At 41.6% G+C, this 23,300-nt stretch overlaps 1 protein-coding gene and 1 long non-coding RNA gene across 7 annotated transcripts; both read right to left on the minus strand.

Moving 5' to 3' along the window:
* Window positions 1-3,774: 3,774 nt before the first annotated feature.
* LOC114789178 (uncharacterized) lies at window positions 3,775-5,849 on the minus strand. Its single transcript, XR_003749626.1, has 3 exons — window positions 5,215-5,849; window positions 4,830-4,912; window positions 3,775-3,997 (listed from the first exon to the last, which is right to left on the minus strand). It is a non-coding gene; the product is annotated as an uncharacterized LOC114789178 (long non-coding RNA).
* Window positions 5,850-8,706: 2,857 nt separating this feature from the next.
* cspp1b (centrosome and spindle pole associated protein 1b) lies at window positions 8,707-22,990 on the minus strand. 6 transcript variants are annotated; one of them, XM_028976741.1, is made up of 31 exons: window positions 22,726-22,990; window positions 22,013-22,124; window positions 21,784-21,853; window positions 20,905-21,008; window positions 20,473-20,526; window positions 20,071-20,201; window positions 19,730-19,825; window positions 19,320-19,402; window positions 19,131-19,209; window positions 18,984-19,041; window positions 18,663-18,712; window positions 18,317-18,435; window positions 18,159-18,243; window positions 17,967-18,057; window positions 17,657-17,804; window positions 17,274-17,345; window positions 16,793-16,899; window positions 16,435-16,584; window positions 14,672-14,800; window positions 14,349-14,498; window positions 12,727-12,870; window positions 11,771-11,890; window positions 11,363-11,429; window positions 10,984-11,110; window positions 10,759-10,886; window positions 10,490-10,582; window positions 9,816-9,859; window positions 9,673-9,736; window positions 9,322-9,419; window positions 9,115-9,226; window positions 8,707-9,037 (listed from the first exon to the last, which is right to left on the minus strand). In XM_028976741.1, exons 2-31 carry the CDS (start codon window positions 22,109-22,111, stop codon window positions 8,988-8,990), a joined length of 2,922 nt encoding a protein of 973 aa, XP_028832574.1. In that variant the 5' UTR covers window positions 22,112-22,124; window positions 22,726-22,990; the 3' UTR covers window positions 8,707-8,987. The 6 variants fall into 6 exon arrangements, with proteins under 6 accessions (XP_028832574.1, XP_028832571.1, XP_028832572.1 ...); XM_028976738.1 differs by having other exon boundaries at window positions 18,663-18,835; XM_028976739.1 differs by having other exon boundaries at window positions 9,322-9,386; window positions 18,663-18,862.
* Between the last annotated feature and the right edge of the window lie 310 nt (window positions 22,991-23,300).

Raw genomic sequence — 23,300 nt, forward strand, 5'->3', positions numbered from 1 at the left:
AACTTGTCGTGTAGCAGCACTTGTCGTGTTGAGGGCATAGTTGATGTAGAAAACAAGATGCCCATGTGGCCACTGCATTACGTGTACTTGCCACGGATCAACAGGGACTTTACATGTTTGCATCTCAGTGGAACAACCACAGGCTCCGAACTGAGAGATATTAGAACCTCCAGCAAATGACTTACAATGTAATATTAAACACCACAAACAACTTGAACCTAATTAATGCAGACGCTTGTAATAATAATTTTTAAAAAGAACAAATCCACATGAATGCAAGACACACTGCAAGACACACACAGAAGTAACAACCTGATTAAAAGAAACATTTACACATTGGATGCCTAAAGACAGTCTAAACCTTCTCAAAAAATTGCAGAAAGCAAAGAAACAGCAAAATGAAACAACATGCTCATTCTTGCAACTGGTTTGTGAAATTCAACACTCACTGGTTGAACATGTTCGTGAGATGCTTGTCCAAGTAAGACTTGGTTGCCGCCTCGATTAGGGCGTCTCGATCTTCCAAGCTGTGGATGTATCGAGCTGACCCTAGCAGAGGACGGCCTCCTGTGCTCCCTGAATCTGAGTTGTAGTAACAAAAAGGTTTAAAAGGATTTACTAGTATAAATTATTTTGTGTTCCATGGTATCGGTCCGTGGAGCTGGAAGCCAACAGGACTGTGGAAATAGCCGCTTTGAAAAACAATTGTGGCTCCACTCCACCATGAATCATGTTAGACACCATGCACAGGGGTCTTTGCTCGTGAACAGTTACAGAGGTGTCAGTGTTGCACATCAGTTAGTAACTTTTAAACCCTATTTATTCTACCTGGAAATGTCCATGTTCATCATAAATCTGTGCATATGAGCAAAGTTCCCAGGTGAATTTTACAGTGAATACGATGTTGGGCCAGACAGGTAACGAGTGGTACAAATAGTTATTTCTGGTAAATAGTTCATTTCTAATTTTTCAGAATTTTGAGCGGACATAGATAGATCATTACCAAATACTTGCTTGAAACAGATTTCCTGACTATATGTCCAGCTGAACAACACCCCCTACAGGCATAATGCGGGTATTGCAGAATTTAAGGTGGAACGGAACGTTCGAATAAGGAGCTACGAATAAGGATTTGGCCGCTTATCGTCTTTGTATTGCCGAAGTAAGAGATGTGTTCCAGCAGTCTTATTTAGATATTTAGATCGAATTTTTTTTTTGCTGTTAGCAGAGACTATTAAAGTCTGATAATCATAAAAAATGGGCTTCACATTTAGCTGGTAAAGCACTTATACACACACGTTATGTGCATTTCTTCTGAATTTATACAAACATCAGTTAGTAAAACTTTATTCTCAAACCATTCATTCAACTAATGGATGTGTTTGCCTTCAGTCTTTTGTGGAAGGTCTTTTACTTGAATTGGAATAAAGAAATTCCTGTGTATCTCTAACTAAAGTACACTTCACTCACCAGTGAAGGCTACGTATGGTAAACTGTACTGATACCTGCATTTACACTGACAAAATAACTACAGAAAAATCAAACTTCTGTGCTCACAGCTACATTTTTGTGTAAAGCACACTGTGAACCGCACTAATTATGTACACTCCCGTACATTTATTCTGTGGTATGTTGAAATGATAGACACAAGCGAAATGATACAAGTGTTCCTTCAGCACATCTATCTTTTTTCCAGGTCTTGTGGCTTCACCAGCTGAAAGATAAATAAAGTAATAAAGTGAAGTGATTGTCCATAACCGCTAGGCCACCACTGGCCCTTTTTATTGAATATATTAAATAATAGACAGTTTAATAGACACTTTAATAGACATTTCATTTGTTATTTGATAGGTGTCAGATTTCAGGCCAGCAGTAGCAAGCCCGTCCTCACGTCCCGCATATATGGCTGTGATAGGATTTAGAGTTCCTTCAGCACATTGATGGTCAAAATGATGCAAGAAATAAAATCCACTGTAGTCTGAGATAGTGCCCCATAGTGCAATATATATATATATATATATATATATATATATATATATATATATATATATATATATATATATATATATATATATATATATATATATATATATATATATATGCACACACACACACACACACACACAAAACTATACTAACTAAAACAACAACCAAAAAAAAGAGCAGAAATGTTTAATGTCCTCATGCTCTTGCACAAAATATATCAGACATGTTTATCCAGAGCATCTTGCAATCAGTAAAATCCTCAGTTGATGTTGAACTCAAAACAGTTGTTTAATGATTTGTGTTGTTTGTGTTGAACATCACAAATACTTTGTCTTGTCTTTGGTGAGCATGTCAGAAAACATGTGAGACAACCGCCACCTACTCACATAGTCATATCTGTGCATGTGTAACAAAATCCCACTTAACCCTTAGTTGCCATAAGCTAGGTGGCCTAGTGGGAAAGAAACAGACCAGTAATCAGAAGGTTGCCGGTTTGAATCCTGATCCACCAAGGTGCCATTGAGGTGGCAATGAGCAAAGCATCGTCCCTGCACACTGGTTCCCGGGCGCCTGTCACAGCTGCCTACTGCTCACCAAGGGTGATTAAAAGCAGAGGACACATTTCATTGTGTCACCGTGTGCTGTGCTGAAGTGATCCTCAGCTCTCTATCAGTGAGGCTCTACTTCATATCATCATAGTTGGTATTCATGGGAGACACTTTGAGGTATTGCTGCTAGAAATCTGTAAAAATTTAATTTCAGTTGTAATAACTCATGATGGACCTGGAAAACCTCTGATGCTAGAGTGATCTATATGTTATAGCCATAAAGTGTTATGTGCAGGGGGCTCATGCTAAGCCATGACTCCAGTGTGTCATCGAGACATGATTTATGATCCACACAAGAAATCCTGAAAAACTGTTCATAATGATATAACAGTTAAGTTCTACAGAGTCTTTACACACATGAAGTTGAAGTTGGGCTTTATTGTCATTTTAGCTATATACGTGTTAGACAGTACATAGTGGAACCTGGTGCTACATGTAACATTTAAACAATTAAACAAAGTTACATACTGACATAAAGTGCACGTGTGACAGGCAAACTGTGCTTCATAAGGTGCTAACAGTGGGCACAGGCAGCGCAAGAATAACATTTAATTAACAAAAAACATGTAGACAGACAGAACAAATGTGAAAAGTGAAATAGTGCAAATACTCCTGTGCTAAATGGAGTGCATTAATAGATAATATTAGGGTGGTAGTAGCCTAGTGGGTAACACACTCCTATGAACCAGAAGACCCAGGTTCAAATCCCACCTACTACCATTGTGTCCCTGAGCAAGACAGTTAACCCTAAATTGCCCAGGGGGGGACTGTCCCTGTAACTACTGATTTTAAGTCGCTCTGGATAAGGCTGCCTGATAAATGCTCTAAATGTAAATGTATTACAGATAGATAATATTTCAATATAACAGAGGTAGTGTGAGTGTGTCAGTCCACACTGGAAAGTCTGTGAGAGCTCAGTTGTCTGATGGGCTTTGATATGAAATTATTGCATAGTCAGGCTGTGAGGATCCGGAAGTTTTGGTACTTTTCCAGATGGCAGGAGGGTGAATCAATGTTTATTGAAATAAATTATTGGCAATAAACATTGCATAAAGTGTTCAGAAACAAAATCTCTGAATTTCCTTCACACAAATGTCAAGGTTCATGCAAACATGCTGCTGCATGTCCCTATTAAACAAAATTGATTGCAGTGTTGTTACCAGCAGTTACATAAAGGTGATGCGTTGCATGTGAAAAAACTAAAAACCCATGTGAGGGTTGTGGCTTCCAGGCGGTGAAGGGGTGTGGTGCTCTGTAAGAGACCAAATAAATCATATTAGAGGTGGCACTTCCGGATCATCCATTAAGTCCTGAGAGATGGGTGGTGCATCAGCTGAGCAGGGTCGTGGTCCAGAACTGTGTTGTGTTAGACTGATCCGCCAGGCTTCTCTTACTTCTCATTACTGAAAAAGAAAGAAAGGGTGGGAGTTATATGTCCAGTAAACATTGTTGTTCATTATGAATCATCACAGGTCAAAGTATGACACACCCTTGGAGGAACATTGAAAGTGCTGCCGACCCAATGGTTAAATAAAATGGAAATAAAAATGAATCCAAATGACTCTGGATTCTCACTGGTTCAATCAGGACAAGGGCTCAACAATGCTGTGAACTGTGTGTCACATGGTACTGGGTGCATTTAAATTGTGTTTGGACGGATATTTTACAGCCATGTCCACATGAAAATATTTGAATGCGCACAGTGTTTAGGCACGTTGCTCAGTTGTTTGAGTGAACGCAGCTGTGCGTCACCATTTGAAAATAATGTAAATGTAAAACTTTTTCACTGTCCATCTCCATATTTACTGTCTATAGCATTTAGCAAAGCATTTAACACATTTCGAATATTAACAGGCCTAGGAAAATTCCACGGAATGGTCTGTTGGTAGATTATGGATTTTCTGTGACTGATTTTGATAATCAATTATATCATAGCATTATATTACAGTGATCTTTTTTGCTAAACAACAGCAATGTTTATGAAAGTTAGCCTATGAATTACACAATTAGGGAGAGGTCATCAGATGTCCCTGTTGGGAAGCTGTTGCTAAAGGCGGCTGGGGGATAATATAATGCAGGGCTGTGGGAAGTTAGGAGGATGCTCCCAGCTTGTGGGGTCTGAAGGTTTTGCACTTACACTAACATAGTTATACCTAAACTTAGACCTAATCAATCCTGAAACAACAAATCATGTAGAAACCAAAAATCCCAACACATGGACTATTATTGGATTACCTATTTTATTCTTAAGCTTGCTGTTTTATCTTGGAGAAACAGGGCTTCCACTGAGACATCTTCTTGGGTTCTTCACCATGAAACTGAAGAAAAACACACAGTACAGTGTCACATGGTTTATTCAGGGAACCATCAACTCAGGACAGACTACAACACATTAAAAAGCTTTGATGCTGGTGGACCTACAACTGAAAAAGAACAGAACAGACATTCAGAACAGAAAGTCTGTAAACTGTCAAACTTTGTGTGTTAAATTATGAATACTGTACACTAATAGAGTAGAATTTTACGTAATGGGGGTCATAGTACAGACAAAGTGGGATGTTTTTTCTATTTATGCTATAATGAATACCTCTCATTGTGTGCATATTCGTGTGTATATTACCAGGGGCATGTTAATGAGAAGGGGCCCGGTGGTTTGTGATCACTGAGCTTTACTTCTGTCTGGCTTCACCTCTGATGGCAGAACCAGCTGAAATACCTGTAGAACACACACACATAAACTGTGGACTGAGAAGATAGGAAACACTGGCTGGAACAACAGGCGTCTGTATATCTCCACAAGTCAGATCAATTCACAATATTTGCAGACCACACTTAGTGACCTTGTGCTGCTGTTCTTTTCATCTTCAGTCAGCACAAAATCCATCCTGAAAATGAGACATTTTGTGTGATTTCCAGCATGAGTCACATGTGTTTAAATGCTGGAGGATGTCACTCTGTGTGTATGTGGCATGTGTATGCCTGAAGAGATGGTTTTGTCTTTATGGATATTTGAATGCAGGATCATACCTGGCCTCGTTGACATTCAGCACTGTTCCGTCTGCAGTGATCAGGGTTTTTGGCTTTTTGAGTTTTTTTTATTCTGTTCCCTGAAATCACATACATACAAAAAATATGAATAATATATAATATTAATACCCAACTGTTCATATTAGTCTTAAAACATACATAATATTTGCATTAAAAATGATGAAAAACCATACTGATATAGAAACGGATGTATATAGACATGATAGTGTAGTGCAGTGTTCAATTCTGTAGATCAATATAGGCAACTATTGTTTTGTCACTTATTCAAAGCAATGCATGCCTATTCCATATTTATTTGAAATCACATTTCTCACTCAATGCCATAACCACGTATTCCTAATCAGATTTTTTAAATATGAAATGGATTACATTATGCTACAATATGAATAGAAACAATAAATAAGAGCTTATGCATGTTGTGTATGATAATATTGGGTAAATGTTTTATCAAGTATCTTTTAACACAGCTTATTGTTTGTCCTAACAGGTTAACTGACACTCCATTCATCTTTTTGTCTCTTCTCCCCTTTTCCAGTTGTCGGTGAGCCTCCAGTCTTGACCCAGGAGTAAAGGACTCAGGAGTCCATTGCAAAATATACACATATATAACACACATTCATTGTGATCAAAAATAGCCTAAATTTGTAACCATGTCAGATGTATGTGATTGTGATCCAGACAACTCCTAAAAAGACATTCAGAACAGTCATGTACCATAATTGTACTTACCCAGAGTGATCATTAGTTTGCCTCTCATTGTCCTCAAGCGATATATTGGTTTCAGTCTTTTCTTTCTCCCGCTTTAGCGTTGGCAGCCAATAGGGCTGACCTAATTAGCATAAGGGCCACCTCTGGGGTTAGTGAGGCAAGGATTACCCACCTTTATGGTGAATGTTGGGGGAATTAGTGGGGTGTTGCCTGGTAACTGGAGCAGGCAGGGGGCGTATAGTGATCCCTTGTTGCCCTGCTGTTAACCTCTTGGGCTGGTACCTGGTTCATAAAGGATCTAGCTAATAAAAGGCCTCTCTGAGCTACACCGCTGTGTCAAACGTCTCTTCTCTCCCCATCATGGAGGCCGGTCCCTACATTGGTGTCAGAAGCGGGTTGGGGGGGGTCTTCCAAGAGGAGCGACACAGGCGTGAGAGTTCCGCGAAAAAAAAGACTGTTCCATTGAAGACGGGTGGCGGATACGACTGGACTGCGAGGAGCCCGAGGAGGACCAGGGGCAGCAGGGGACGCCGGCCGGCGACGAGGAGAAGAAGGACCGGCGAACGGGTGTGGAAGCGGTCAGGCGGACCCCTAGCCCCGGCGTAGAGGTCGCGGCCCCGCTGCGAAGAGACGGTGTCCTCCAGAGGCCGCCGTCGCAGAGCGCCTGGGGAGGAGGCCATACTCCCCTGAAGACATCGCGGGACGCCAAGGGAGGAAAAGGGGTTTCCTGCTGGTTTCCCATCACCGGCCAGACACAGTGCGACCCCGGGAGGTGACAGCTGCCTGCGGGAAGAAGAGGCTTTGGAGGCGAGAAGAGAAGGTGACCGCTTCCGACGTCCTGGGACGGAGAGCATCCGGTGGCGGGTGTTGGGGCCGTGATGGTCCGTGGGAGGGAGGACGCCTGGAGGTGCACGTCGGGAGCGAGAGGACGGTGCCGGGAGGTCGTGTTACGGCGAAGTGGGCCAGGCGTAGTGCCGGATGCGGTGTGCCGTGGTCGGGCGGGAGCCAACGGGAGGTTGGTGCGCCACCAGGGTCATCTGACACTGCAGAGAGTCGTGGCCTATTGCCGAGTCCTGGGGTCGAAGAGTCTGGAGAGGAGACTGTGATGGCAGGCCGAGGTCACCAGTTCCGGCTGGAGTGACCCAGGAGATGACTCCAGAGTGGCATCCAGGGAGAAGGTGGCACACTCCAGGGTGGTACCGGGACTGGAAGTTTGGACTTGGTTTTGGGGGGATTTTGCTGTTGGGGATTGGGGACAGCACGGACGGTGTTTTAACCTCTTGTTAACGCTACATTACATCACAAATCTTTGGTTGTTTGGAGCGATGTGGTCGGGCTTCTCCTGGAATGCAGGACATTTTCCAGTCGCCACCTGGTGCTTCAGGACATGGTCAGGACTTACCCATTGTAAGCAGTCCTGCTCAGCCTGGTGAGCAGAGTCGGGCATCAAGTTCTGTGGAGCACCCAGAGGTGGACTGGCCAGAGAGTGTTGCGGTTCCCAGATGTCAGTACAGACTGAGCCGTGAACTTCAGACCCACTTGGTGGTCCCAGAAATGACTGGACATTAAACCGCCGGTCATGTCATTTTAAATCTCTGAATCAGTGTAATGCTGTTTTCTTTTGGGCCTTGCACTGAGAATTGTTGTGTTCTTTATCTTGTGTGCACAATTCAGTTTCTTCTTTTAAGATATTGCTCTGCATGCTACACTGTTTGAATAAATATGCAACATAGATTTTCCCTAAAACAAAGTTAGGGTTTTGAGCTCTTGTAATGGACTGCACCATAACTTTGAATCTTACAATGTAATGTTAAAAACTGAAAATGTTTTCCAGCAGAATCCAGTGGGCCTAGTGCCAAGTCTGCCCTTTGAATAGGTGGCAGGTTGCATGTGCATGTTAAAAGCGGATTAGTCAGCCACCTTCTTCCACTGACCTGTGATGGTTCTACTACTGCTCAGTGGACCTACAATTAGTGGCTTTTAGTGGTGGATTTGTTTTGGAATTGACTAGTCTGCAGCTGCGTAGTCCTATACTCAGCCAACTCTAATGCAGTGCATGCATCTAAACTGCACTCTTCATTCAGTCAACTTCTCAGCAATTTGCACAACAGTAGCTCTGCTAATAGACTGGAGAACGCAGGTCAGCCCACACTCCCCATGCACATCGATTAACCTCCTCCACCCAGTTCACATTCCAGCTATGCTATCTAGGGTTAATTGTTGAAACAGCACTTTATTTTGTCTATTTGTTAATTAGTTTGACAAAAAAAATGTGATCCTGATGGCAAAGTTATAAAAAGAGGGCCAAAAGGGAGGTTTCACTGCTGCACCTGGACCCAAATAACAGACTTCATCATTTCAATGTAAAATAAAATTTATTAAATGTATTAAACCATAATGCTGTAGACTGGCAATTCTGTGTTTCTAAAGTGCCAAGTGTAACATGTAAAATAATGCACAAGAGGTATAAGTTAAAAACATACACTCAGGCCAGTGTGAATGCTGGTAGGGCACACCAATATAACAAAGTTGTTGTTTTTGCTGTTTGTTTTTTGCTGGTGTGTGGTAATTATGGTGAGCCATTATGTCCTCACAACCTCTCCCTCTGTCCCTCGGTGTCTCTGCAAAGTCCAGCTGTTATAATGGCCACTCAGTAACAGCAGCAGCATCATCATCAGTCTCATCACCTATATGCAGAACACACAATGGAAATCTCACATTTCAACCTTTACATGTACGTAATTGTAGAGAGGCAGATGCATACCTCTGATATGCAAGTGTCGGTTCAGCGTATGCAATCTCTTCATGTGATGTGTATTTCTGTCCTGCCGTCTGTAGTTCTGGTCTGTATGGGACCCTCCATCAGAGGGCCATAACTACAAACAAATGTTCAGATCAAAACAATTAAAACAAATACCCACAAATAACTTTTGATCCATATTTGTAAATATGTGATGTGTTTTGGTGTTACATTATTTTGCTCTCTCTTAAGTCTGCGTCGCTCTCTGGCTGAGATTGGAGTGTCTTTCTTCTCCTCTGGAGGAAGAGGAAATGGGGCACCATTCATGTCTATAGAAAAACAATTAGAGTTTATCTTGACAAATGATCCGTAAACACCTTTATGAAAATTCTGTCACTTGGTCCCTGGGCGCCTGTCATTGCAGCACACTGCTCACTAAATGCAGGACACTTTTTTTTTTTGTGCACCATGTGCTCTGCTGTAGTGTTTCACAATGACAGTCACTTCACTTTCAATTCTACATAAACTTTGATAACTACTGTCAATCAAAAAATAGAGAGTGTAGTCATGTGGGTAACTCACCTATGAACGCACTGTCAGACTCTAAAACCAAACCTCTTTGACGGACTTCGGTCCCATTTCTCCTCTAGAGAGAAAAAGACTATGAAAAGAGCACAGACACAGGCAGCAAAAGAACAGGGCCAAGATGAAAGAATATAACATACCAGATGAGATGTAGGTGGAGGAGAGGAAGATGCAGCATAGAAATCTATAAATGAGAGGAAAAGGTCAGTGTCACTGCCGGAGTGAATTCAGGTGGAGATGGGGACATGGTGTGGAGGCGTTTGGCACGTTGGAGTGAGACAGGAGGTGAGCGAGACTGGGAGCAGGAGATAAGATACACCACAGCGCGAGACAGGGGAGAAGCTGGAGCCATGGGCAGTGGGAAAGCACGGGGCAAGAGAGGAAAGCTTGGGTTTACAGTGGTAGGGCAAAACCGGAATACGGCTGGCTTTATCAAGAGCAATAGTCAGGTACGTGGGCATGTGGGCTGTCAGAGATTGTGGCAAAGGGCTTGTCATGGCCAGAAGGTGCTGCTGAATACATTCAATCAAGGCAGACAGAAAGGAATCAGGCAAAGCCCGTAGTCAGGGAAGTCAGGATTTCAAAAGGCTAGCATCAATAAGTGAAAATACACCAAAGAGCAGGCAGCACCCAAGATGGCCCATCGGGCTTTAAACTGAATGCTGGCACCATGCACTGCCGTATCGTGACCTCCCCCCTGGTGGCGGGATGGCAGCCATGACAGCCGTTACTTACAGTATGTGAATATGTATGTAGAGAATCTGTACCTTTTCCCAAAAAATTGTGTCTAGTGTCAACTTTGAGTGCATTTTACCATTTTGGTCTCTTCTGTTGTTGCCAGTGTGCCACTGCTGTCTGTGTATTGTCTGGCTTGGATTATCTTCAGGAGAATCTGGAGAACCAAGTCCTGTTAAACAAACCAATGAACAAATGTCTGGATAGAGTCTACATATTTCTTATACTCAAAATAAACGTGATTGGTACGTATGATTGACTAATAACTATTTTAAGTACTGCCTGCATGCTCCAGTTCATAGCCAGAGGATGGATATATACAACTTTTGTGCATGTGTATCATCTTACCTCTGTACTTGTTACGTCTGACGTCAAAGCCTTTCTGAATACTGCAAGGCTCTGTGATTCTGGAGGCGGGTCTTCTGACAGGCGCTTGCATGCGCAGTCTGGCCATGTCAAACACATCAACCCTACGTCTTCAAATACACAGTAAAACCAGATTAACATATAAAAAGCACATGACACACTCCTAAACTAAAACACAGTCTGTTTCTTTAACATACACACACACACCTGTTGTCCACTGGTGACTCAGGTTCCCAGTCTGCCTTCTGAAGTAGCTGCCCTTCCAGTCTTCTCTCTTCAAGTCGTAAACGTTGCCGCAATGCACACAGCTCACTCATCACCCCATCTCTGTCCTCTATTGCACACAAAAAAAAGACATTTAAAAACAGACACCTCTACAAGCTTAGCCATCTGCTTTTACAAGACCCTTTGGAACCTGTTTTCAGGAAGCAGAGGTCTGGCATGTAATACAGAATGTGAATACCTAACATAATTCTAACAGTGGTACAACTTGTTGAAATGTTTTTTTGTGAGTCACACACTTAATATCACTAGTACTTTAAATCAATAAAGTATGTCAGCATGCATACGAGGCATGGTACAGTACCTTCTGCTCGGAGCTGGTTTCTGCGGGCTGGAACAGGTGGGGACTGAAGTCCTGACACAGAACACTCCTGGCAGAAGAACACTATGTGAGAATGACTCAAAGCCTTTAGACATAGGCGGAGATAAAATCCACTTTTGGTATGATGCTCGGCAGATGTGTCTTATTTATTTGTTTTTGAAACACAGTTTATGTTGATTTTGACAATACACTTTTCCACCAATCACAGCTCCTTCCACCTGCCATAAGCTATATTCATTCACATGGGAATAATCAAAGATCAAAGTCTAATCATCTCAAATAATAATATACGGTGTTGTTTCATTCAGATGTTTACATACACGGTGTAGCAGTTTAAGGAAATTGCAAATTGGAAATATGACACCTCTGACTCGCCCCTTGTAGATGTACCTTACTGAAGATGTTTGAGGTTGCTGTATTGGATCTGACTTCAGTAGGCAGTCTGGGGCTGTAACGCTGGCCTAGCTTTCTTTGAAGAGTAGGGACAGGAGGAGATGGCTGCCTAGTGAGCTTTGTGAAAACACAACGAAGACAAAAAGAGACATATTACATTTTTAAAGCAACGTTATATGCAAATAATCTGAAATTGACTTTTTTTTGTCGAAATGTGACCAAGTCTCATTAGTTAACAATAAGTGTTTATATCACAACAGTGAATGTCTGACATCAAAAGTGTGCCCCAGTTATTAAATCTTTATTAACAATAAAAAAAAAAGCCAGCCTAACACTAGAGGGCGCCTACACACATCTTAAGAAAACTCAGCAACACACAGCTTAAGAAAACACACTATCCCTAAAGGTCCCCTAATTTGAAAATATCACTTTGTGAGATTACTTCACATTAATACAAGTCCCCTCAGCCTTTCTGTGGTTCTGCAGTGGCTATAAATAGTGATATGTATAAAGCTTGCTTTGGCCATTCTGATCCACCATTCAGAGAGCAGCAGCTAAGATGGCTGGAAGTGGAACGTCTTCCCTTATGACATCATAAGGGGAAAGGTTACGTCCCCTTACTCATGCATTGTCCGCCCAGAGTATTTCCTATATCCCACTCTCCTCCTTGCCCCGCCTCATAATAGGAGACCTTTAACTGTTCAGTCCTGTTACTCTGGTTTATATGGGCTGGTGCCACAGCCTTTCAATCACACACTCACATCTAGAGTCAATTTAGACTTGTCACATGCAAATTCAGCATACACAAGGTCAGAGCTGTGGTTCACAGCATTGGAGGCATGAGGCCACATTGCAAAAAGCTGTGCAACCATGTGCCATACTTTTTTATGATTATTCAAAAAAATGCACAAAAGAGTCATGATCATTACATTTTAATATATTAAATGACTTACCGGTGGCATGTATGTGTGCCTCTCTTTCTCCTGCAGTTTCTTTTGAGCAGTGTTCTCTTTTTCCTCCTCTTCTCTTTTCTTCCTCTCAGCCTCCTTTTTTTTCTCTTTTGACAGCTGTATTAGTTCCTCATTCTTCAGATTTTTCTAGCAGCAATAAGTATTGTTTATTATGAAACAGTGTGTAGAAGATATTTAGGAGCATCTCTGTCCTCAAGATGTGTTGAGCCCAACATATTCTATGCTTATACCCTATAGGTGCATCACAGTGGATCTCAAAAGTCTATATACGGTGGGTACGGAAAGTATTCAGACCCCCTTAAATATTTCAATAATTGTTATATTGCAGTCATTTGCTAAAACCATTTTAGTTAATTTTTTCCTCATTAATGTACATACAGCACCCCACACACAGCATCCCCAGAAAAGACAAAATTGTTGACAATTTTGCAGATTTATTAACAAAGAAAAACTGAAATGTCACGTGGTCCTAAGTATTGAGACCCTTTGCTCAGTATTTAGTAGAAGCACCGTTTTGATCTAATACAGCCATGAGTCTTTTGGGGAAAGATGCAACAAGTTTTTCACACATGGATCCTCAGGGGATCCTCTACCATTTCTCCTTGCAGATCCTCTACAGTTCTGGCGGGTTGGATGGTATATGTTTGTGGACAGACTTTTTTTGGTCTCTCCAGAAATGCTCAATTGGGTTTAAGTCAGGGCTCTGGCTGGGCAATTATAAACAGTCACTGAGTCGTTGTGAAGCCGCTCCTTTGTAAATTTAGCTGTGTGCTTAGGATCACTGTCTTGTAGGAATGCATCCTTCAGCCCAGTCTGAGGTCCTGAGCACTCTGGAGAAGGTTTTAATCCAGGATATCCTTGTACTTGGCCACATTCATCTTTCCTGCGATTGAAAACAGTCATCCTGTCCTTGCCGCTGCAAAACACCCCACGGCATGATGCTGCTATCACCATGCTTCACTGTTGGGACTGTATTGGACAGGTGATGAGCAGTGCCTGGCTTTCTTAACACATACCGCTTAGAATTAAGTCGAAAAATTCTATCTTGGTCACATCAGACAAGAGAATCGTATTTCTCACCATCTTGGAGTCCTTCAGGTTTTTTTTTTTTTTTTTTTTAGCAAACTCCATGCGTCATCCATCTGTCTTGCACTGAGGAGAGGCTTCAGTCAGGCCACTCTGCCATAAAGCCCCGACTGGTGGAGGGCTGCAGTGATGGTTGGCTTTCTACAACTTTCTCCCATCTCCCGACTGCATCTCTGGAGCTCAGCCACAGAGATCTTTGGGCTCTTCCTTACTTTACAGGTTTTCTTTGTTAATAAATTTGCCAAAATGTCAACAATTCTGTGTTTTACAGTCAATTTGGGATGCTGTGTGTACATTAATAAGGGCAAAAATTTACTTAAATGATTTTAGGAAATGGCTGCAATATTACAAAGACTGAAAAATTTAAGGGGGCCTGAATACATTCCGTACCCACTGTACATCAGCAGAAATTTCATGTGTGATGACTGAAATCATCATCAACCAGTCACTCACTCAGGTTGGTTTCTTATAATATATAGAAGTGTAACATGTTCTGTGCGCATGGTGTGTGTCTGTACCTCGAACTCCTTCAGTGTCATTTTCTCCTGCTCTTCCAGGTATTCTCTCTGCATATTCTCCCTCTCCTTAGCAATCCTCCTCTCCTCCCTGTCCTCATGCTGCCTCTCCCTCTCCCTCTCTTCTGCCTGAATACGACGTTTCTCCTCTATCTGTCCATTAGAGAGGCAGACACCCACACACAGTAAATATTACCAGTCTAAGATAGGTTAGGAGGGATAATGGAAGGAATTCTGGAACCAAATGGATGCACAATAGAACACAAACTCCTAGCAGCGCCAGGCCACCAAAATTTTAAAAAGTATAAAATGCGATAGGTAATGACCTGTTTTCTGAGGTAGGTGGTGTACTTTTCCTGCTCCTGCAGCTTCTGGTCAGAAGGCCGATCAGCAAATAAGCCCCCACGGGCAAATTTAGTTGTGGATGGCTGTATGTGTGCATTCCTCAGATCTTGCTGGAGGTAGAGAGGGAGTATTGTTCAACATAGTGAGTATTCACAACACCTGGAAGAGTTTCCTGGCACATTTTGTCATGAAACACTGACTTCTTCAAAGGAAAGTGCAAATTTCCCAGCAACAGTTTCAGCACAACTGCTGACCTGCCAATGAGAAGGTTGAGTCACACCACCCAATTGATTGTTAACGACTGTTAATGACATTGACCCAGAAAGGTGACTTGAATGGGAGGAGCCGGACAAAGAAGAAGAATCGCAGGAAAGCCAATACCCAAAGCCCATATCCCTCAGAAAAAAAAAATGAAGATGAAAAAGAAAGTACCAATCCTCAAACAAGGTCATACAAAACAACTGCATGCAATCTGGCAAAAACAGAATTTGAAAGAGAGATTTTTTTTTTTTTAGCAAAACAAATATTGCTGAATGCATAGAAATCTCAATTAAAGTAGCTCCATTAGTAAACAAGAGAACACCTTTGCAACCAGAAACATTACCAGTATTTAATTTCTAATAAAAATGTAGGTCAGATCACACCACACTGTTGCCAAGACTCCTACAGCTGCTGACTGTGTGTAACGTGTAGTATGGAAGGCCTGGAAGTTGGGGATACAAAAGATCCAGGTAGTGGAACGGTCATGACGCTGCAGTGTCAGCAAGACCAGAATGTGAAAGGACAGCAGACACACAAGCAAGAATCCATACAGTCTAGCTGCACTTAAATAAAAATCGCAGAGCCCACAGGTCATGATTTCAGTCAGCAAAACCTGAAATTTCAATGTAGTGAGATCCACTAGAAGTGTTTGTGTAAATTAAGAATGTGGTGAGTGGCATGTAGAGCTCTGGGGGAAAAACCTACTGCCTTTCTTTTTCTATGGTAGCCATTAAATTTTGAATGAAAAAGTTAGACAACCACTACTGAGGATCCTGCTATTTCATACTAGTTAAAGTTAAAGCATTATGCTGATATTATTTCATAAACTTGTTTAGATAACATTTCAATATTACTGTAAATGTGTTTTACATAGACATCCCAATTAATTGAAAAACTAGTAACAAAAATTTCCCCAGAGCTCTATTTGCATGGCCAGTAACATATTTTTATACAACAAATGAGCAGAGGTGGAAAAAGTAATGAAAAAGTGAAAGTATCTTTACTTAAATTCTGTGCAACTAAAAAGTACCAATCTAAAAATCTACTTGAGTAAATGTAAAATGTTCTTAATTTAAAATGTACATCAAGTACAAGTTACGTAGTTTCTTTAAATTACGTAATGTAAAAAGAACTAGTCATAATTGCAACCCAGCACTAGTTGCTTTGTCAATTTATTTATTTTTTTTTCCCAGGACGCCCCGTTTCTGGATGAGGAAATGAGCGGTCCAATGAAGTGAAGTAAAATACTTGGATAAAAATGTACTTGAGTAAAAGTAAAATTACCTATTTCAAATTACTCACAAAAACTACTCAATTGTAGTAATGTGAGTAAATGCAATTCGTTACTTTCCACCTCTGCAAATGAGTTCCACTGAGTAATGTACAATGAGTACATTGCATGTGTGAAGTGTGAAATGCATATGAGCACTCTGTAACGTGTTCTAAATATTTGAGTATTGCTAGGACTAGTGTGCAACTTCACCTCCAAAACCTTGCGTTTCATTTTCTCCTGCTCATTCAGGTATTCCTTTTGCATTCGCTCCCTTTCCTCAGCAATTCTTCTCTCTTCCCTCTCTTCCTGCTGCTTCTCCCGTTCTCTTTCTTCTGCGTGCTTACGACGCTTCTCCTCTATCTGCCCATTACATGTAAGAAAGGTCATAGTTATGTTCCAGAATGTTCCTAACAATAAAACACTGGTGAAATACCTAGTTGTGGTGAATAGAAATGAAGTAATTAAAATATATGAAATTAATGACTTTACGCACGTCACTAAAAATGTCACTTAGGTTTCTCAGACCTCAACAATACAAGTTCAAAGAAAGTCATTCATTCAGTCTTACCTGTTGTCTGAGGTATGCATTGTACTTGTCCTGCTCTTGAACCTTCTGGCTTGAGGGAGCATCAGTAAGCAGGTCACCAAATGTTGCTGTGTATGTCTGTACTTTATCTAAACAAAGTGTTAAAATTAAAGGGTAGTTACACAAAATAAATGTATAACTAGAACGTGAGCCTAGTTTCTGACAGATATAACATTCAAAGATGTACAATTTGAGTCCTTAGTGTTCTTCCTCTCTTATTCCTCTCTTTAGCCATAGCCTCATCATCTAGTTTGCCTGCAGTGATCACTGGAAGCTTTCTTTCAGCAAATATTTATCCTCTTATTCCTTTCCGCTTTCTGTGCTGGCTGTGAATGACAATAATGACAATCACTTTCTTTTCACACTGTCAATCTTCTGTACTTTATTCCAAAGAATACTGCATTCTGTACTGATAATCTAGTCCAGAAATGATCGTACTAGACTTTAATGGTGGTGTCAATACCTGAGGTTTTCTGGGATTTGCTGGGGTTCATGTAAGCCTCTTCATTTAGTTTGTGCATCTGCTTCAAGTCAGCTGTTAATACACATAAAACGGTATCAGAATATTTGCATATCAGTTTTTCTTCCTCTTAATGTTAATTTATAGAGAAAGTTTTGTCAATTACATTTACATTTATGGCATTTATCTGATGCCCTTATCCAGAGAATCTTACAGTAGTGACAGGGACAGTTCCCCTGGAGCAGCTCAGAGTCAAGTGTCTTGCTCACGGACACAATGGTAGTAAGTGGGGTTTGAACCCCTTGTGGTCTTCTGGTTCATAGGCGAGTGTGTTACCTACTAGGCTACGATCATGCACAGCTAATGTTTCATGTGAAAGGCTGTACCAATAAGGTTTCCTGTGCTGTCTCTGAGTGGAGCACCACCCCCACCCCGACCCCATGGCTGCTGGGTCCGAAACTCCTCCTGCACGCGAGCCTCCAGCAGCTGCATCTGCTCTCGATCCAAACGCCTGCGCTCTGCTTTTTCTTCAATCTATACATTACACAAAGAAATATACAGTCCTTGTTTATGCTGAATCCTGGAGCGCCTACAACCCTGTAATCATGCAATCATTCTTCTGTTTTCCTGTGTCATGAATGGAAGTTGGTCAGACAAGCAAATAACTGTAACTGGAACTAGACATATGAAACCTACCTGTTGTCTGAGAGCATCTCTGTAGCTGAGCTCAGTTTCTTTTCTGGGTCTTTGTTTCTCCGCAGGAAACACACCAGGCTCACTGAGTAATCTACACACAGACACAGTGAACACAGTGTGATGTATACAGGAAACTTAGATCAAGAGAGGCCATCCAAAATGAAACCTTCTGGGTTCTCTTAGACAACTCACTGCGTTTGTGTGTTGCTTCCACTTTGTTGCTGTATCTGACTGGAAAGGCGAGGTCCTCCTGAGGCCAAAGGAAAAAGTGGGCCATCTAACAAACAACAGGGTGTTAGAGTTGAGACATCCAATTTCAGGTCAGATTTAGGCCTTAGAAGTTATCTTACAGTATGGCAGAGTGGGGTCCAGTGGGTGTCTGGCTCCATAGTAATAATAGGCATCATCATAAGGGGTTCTGTAAGCATCAGACAGCATGGATGGTGGGGCTGGAGGTGCTAAAGGCATCCTGAATAGGACAAAACACCACATTATATATTAATTTTATTGGTATTAAATGCATAAATAATAGTTCACAACAATAAAAAAAATAAAAATAAATAAAAATACTAATCACTCCAAAGAACTAATTGTCTGTAATAGTATTTTATATAATATTTAGAAAACAATGTAGCTATTTGTACCACTGAACGTCAGAGAGAAACTGTGCTCAAATAAATTTGTTTGTGCATATACCTGGGTGTGTCTCGGAGTCCCAAGGCAGAGCTGTACTCCAGGAGGGGTGACTGGAAAGCCAAATGAGGGTGTTCAGGAGGTGGCTGCTCTCCCTCTCCCTCCCCAAACAGATCCTGAAGGCCCCGGTTGCCTTGGCTACAGCTCTCGGTCACAAACTGTATGCTATGGCTGGGCTTAGAGACATGCCAAAAGAAACCAGGCTAAACTACTTTTAAAGCAAAGACAACAGTCTGCGGTAAACTAAGAAGAGATCTGTAAACCAGGAAAATCTTCATGTAGAATAAGCTCCATTTATAACAATATTTAGGTGTTAATATTTACCAATTTCTCTGGATCTGCTACTCCTGATGTTGCAAACCCAAGTTCATCTTCCTTCTCTCTGAAATGAAAGCAGAAGGAGATATAGTGGTAAACATGAGCTTACATGCACATGCATGCATGCATACACACGCAAACAAACGCACGCACCTTCTCCGATTCCTCTGTTGTTCTGCAATCTGCTCTTCTAATTCCTGCCTGTAATGATCCTTCTTGTGCTGGGTGGAGTCTGGGTCCAATAAACAACCAATCACAGGAGAGAAGGTGCATAAGATACACAACTGTTAGAAAAAAACTTGGAGCAAAGATATTTCAGAACATTGAACCAGGATTTCTGACCAATAATGAGGCCCGTTGATTCTTGGTTATTGGAGTGTGTTCTGGATACCTCACAATTTTTGGCTCCTGCATAAACCTGAACTCTGAAGAAAAACATTTTTTTTATGAAACATATTTAATCTAATTAAAAACAAGACAGGTTTAATAACAAATATAGCAAATGTTTTGTTTGCACAGTTTAAACGCTATGCAATGATGGAATGAAATCTTAAATCATAATGGGCATTTCCCCACCAGCATTAACATAAGTCTACATCTGTTAAACTATTTGCAAAAAGGTTTTACAAGGTAAAGTAGACGACACATGCCATAATGTGCAACATTTAGGATGCAGTTGGTTGTCTATAATGTGGAGTCTATGTTTATGTAAGGGTATTTAAGAGGCTGCAAGGGCACCGTGAGGGTGATACCTGGAAGGTCGTCGTGAATGGTAAGTCGGAGGTATATGTGTGTCCGTGAACTCGTCTGAGAGGTCCACTCGATGTTCACTCATCCTGGTTGCGACCCTTATCAGAAACACCAGAGAATCCACACATAATCATACAGATACTGTGCATTTTACATACTACCATAAGAATCAGAATTAAGGAAGAACTGGGTCTTTTGCTCATTAACAAGGTATAAGTAAGATTTCACAGCAGATTTTACAATTAAGACTGTAAAGTTAGTTGCTAGCTGAGTTTGCTGAGGACCGCTTAAAAAAATTGCTTAAATCCTACATGCTAGGTGCTTTCATACTGCTAATTGAAACCTGTGCTGCCTTTGGTGTCTCCTGGGTTTGAATCGAAGCTCCTCCTCACTGGACTCATAAGACTCTTTACTGTGGGGGAGTGTTCTCTTTGTGAGGTCAATAGGGTCAGTCAGTGTGGCAGCATCCTTCATCTGCTCAGAGAACACAGAGCCAGGAACGAACAGCAGATAAAAGAAGGACAGATAAAGGACAGGACATTAAAGAGCATAAGGAGCAATAGCGTGGCACAGTGTTTCTAGAACAGTGTTTCCCAACATCTGCCAGTGAGTTTTCCAGGTCACATGGGTTTACCACAACCTACCACATTCATTACTAGGCCATTAAACACTGTTCTAGAACACAGCCATTCCAGAGAATATTATTAAAATACTGGCAGTATAGAAACACACACACACTCCTAACCTTAGGAGACCTTCTTTCACAAAGGGTCTCAACTGGTCCTGATAACAAGTGTTTCTGCAAGGACAGAAGGTCACAGACTAAGCAAACATTTTATAGAAACGCCTGACAAACGCCTGTTTTATGTATGCTCACATAAATCTCAAACAAGCAAAAATAATTACATTCAGCAAATCAGAAGACCTGTTTTGCACCGATGTAAAGATTATGAGGACAAATATTTTTCCTGCTTCATAAACAGGTCAGAGCTTTCAATCTACATGACATGCATCTCCTTCATTTTCTCAGCCATCTTGGCACACGATGCTGAGCAAAAGACACCTCAAGTCTTATGTGGCAGGTCCTTTTGCATTGTGTCTTGCTGAATAATAATGAAATGTATGGTGGAAGTGCTGCTTTGTTTTGTGTTACCTACACTGTGATTTAGTTATGTACCTGCGCCATGTATCTGCGGTAGTCCAGCCGTAGCTCCTGCTGCAGTCTGTGTTTTTTGTGTTCGTAGTCCTGTCCCAATGGTAAACTCAGTCCAGTGCACTCATCTAAATACACGACATAGTTAGAATCCTAAAATAACCTCACAAGAACAGCAAAATTTCACAAGAATGCAAAAAATGTGATTACACTGTCAAGATGTGGATGAATGTACAGTACGGGCCAAAAGTTTGGACACACCTTCTCATTCAATGTGTTTTCCTTATTTTCATGAGCATTTACATTGGTAGATTCTCACTGAAGGCATCAAAAATGTGAATGAACACGTGGAGCTATTCACCAAAAAAAAGTGAAATAACTGAAAAAATGTTTTATATTCTAGTTTCTTCAAAATAGCCGCCCTTTGCTCTGATTACTGCTTTACACACTCTTGGCATTCTTTCAATGAGCTTCAAGAGGTCGTCACCTGAAATGGTCTCCAACAGTCTTAAAGGGGTTCCCAGAGGTGTTTAGCACTTGTTGGCCCCTTTGCCTTCACTCTGCAGTCCAGCTCACCCCAAACCATCTCGATTGGGTTCAGGTCCGGTGACTGGAGGCCAGGTCTCCACTTTTTGTTAAGTACATAACTCCACATGTGTTCATTCATAGTTTTGATGCCTTCAGTAAGAATCTACCAATGAAAATTGGTCATGAAAATAAATAAAGCACATTGAATGAGGTGAGGCCAAACTTTTGGCCTGTGTTGTATGCATATTATGAACATTAATATGCACATGTATAAGTCATCCTTGTCTGTAGTCAAAACACACATCAATTAAATATATATACAAACGGCACAAGATATTAAATCACCACAAAAAATAAATATATAAATCTACCCACCCTTCTTCTGCAGAGCTCTCTGGTGTTGAGGTGGCAGGTTCTCCTTCATTGACGTTTTTGCACCTTGCCTCTGGAGAAGAAGAAAAACGTGCAATGTCTCAAACACTGGCCACTAACAAGAGGCGTGTAAAAAAAATCCCATCAAATTCACTCACTACAAACACACCACCATGCATGTTTCACGGGAAAGCGGTGGGACACCAGACTGTGGACAGGTTCTCACTCTCACCCTCATTTCCATGTAAGGGGGATCCTGCAGCAAACTGATTTTATCCGCCGCCACCTTGGCTTTCTGCTCAGCCAAGAACTTGTCCAGCTCATCGTCCATCAACTTCCTTCTCCTGCCAAAAAGCCACGGCGTGAGCACTTGGGGGAGCTTTTCTGAAGCCCGTAAACCCAGTGGAAAGATTTCCTCTGCTAGGCAATATTCCCCGCCGCGCCCAGCTCAAGCCGGCAGGAGGCGATTAACTCGAGGCTAAAATTCGCGCTGTCTCTTTAACTGTGGTTGTTAAGACAACCGCTAAAACAGCAAGGCCAGACCTTTTTTATTATTATCGAAGCCGAATCAAACATATTGAAGAATCAAACTAAAAGTAACTTTACAAATTAGCCATAGAACAATTCCAGTGCAAGGCTACCATGACGAACAGAGCTGAGTACAAGAAGTAGCAGTAGCCTGCAGTTTAATCTGCGTTCGCGATTTTTTTTTTTACACAACAAAATAATTACAAGCCCTGTATTATGTCGAGATATTGCGCAGTCGCCACTGAACGAACGAACAACACACGTATGCTACATGGCTATAGTTAGCCGTTAGCCATCGTTGGGCACTTCACGCTGCGTGAGTGACTCGTGTTGGGCCAGAATTAAGCAAACCAATCAAACGTTAAGCGACCAATTTCACCGAGTAGCAAGAAACACCGAGACAAAAATCATACGGACCTCTCGGCAACCGGGTATTTTCGCAAAGCCACTTCGTCCACTAGTTCCTTATGTTGCCAGATTGGCTCAAAATCCGCACCCTAGCCAATAACCATATCGTGGCAATTTTCCAAACCTCCCGTCTCATCTGTTGCACAGGATGAATTTGCTTCACAACTCTTGGAAACAGGCCCGACCAAACAGCAAATATAATGTTATAGGCCGTAGCGGCTGACAATAAGCCGATTTGACAACGTTGCCATCCAGAGTACATCCCGCTAGAGGGCGCCCGCGGCGTGCTTATCCCCAGACGGTGGGAGCAACCTGCGTTGTTCTTTACTCGCTCAGAAAAGCGATACTCGTAATATTCAACAGCACATGAGAGAATGGTTTTTGCCCGTAGTTAATCGTCCGTCGTATTTTTCTCTTATTTCGCAATAAAAAAAAAACATTGCGAGATTCTTGGGCGTCGTATCTATTCCAAACCGATAGGTGTCAGTAAAGTCTTTTTCCTTTTTGATCTAACACCCTAAACAGTGCGAAGAAAAACACAACGAAGCTTTGTCGGCAAAAATGGCTACCGTCTTGTTTGTTTG

This window comes from Denticeps clupeoides, chromosome 4 (assembly GCF_900700375.1).
Source record: "Denticeps clupeoides chromosome 4, fDenClu1.1, whole genome shotgun sequence".
Taxonomy (NCBI): domain Eukaryota; kingdom Metazoa; phylum Chordata; class Actinopteri; order Clupeiformes; family Denticipitidae; genus Denticeps; species Denticeps clupeoides.

What these genes read in the sequence shown, in the direction of transcription:
- cspp1b (XM_028976737.1), bottom strand. Translation starts at nt 22,111, where the DNA reads ATGGACGATGAGCTGGACAAGTTCTTGGCTGAGCAGAAAGCCAAGGTG. An exon ending in AGACACCAAAGGCAGCACAG is followed by an intron (nt 19,826 to 20,070) that starts GTTTCAATTAGC and finishes GTTTCTGATAAG; the next exon opens with GGTCGCAACCAGGATGAGTG. An exon ending in ATGCATACCTCAGACAACAG is followed by an intron (nt 16,585 to 16,792) that starts GTAAGACTGAAT and finishes TGTAATGGGCAG; the next exon opens with ATAGAGGAGAAGCGTCGTAA.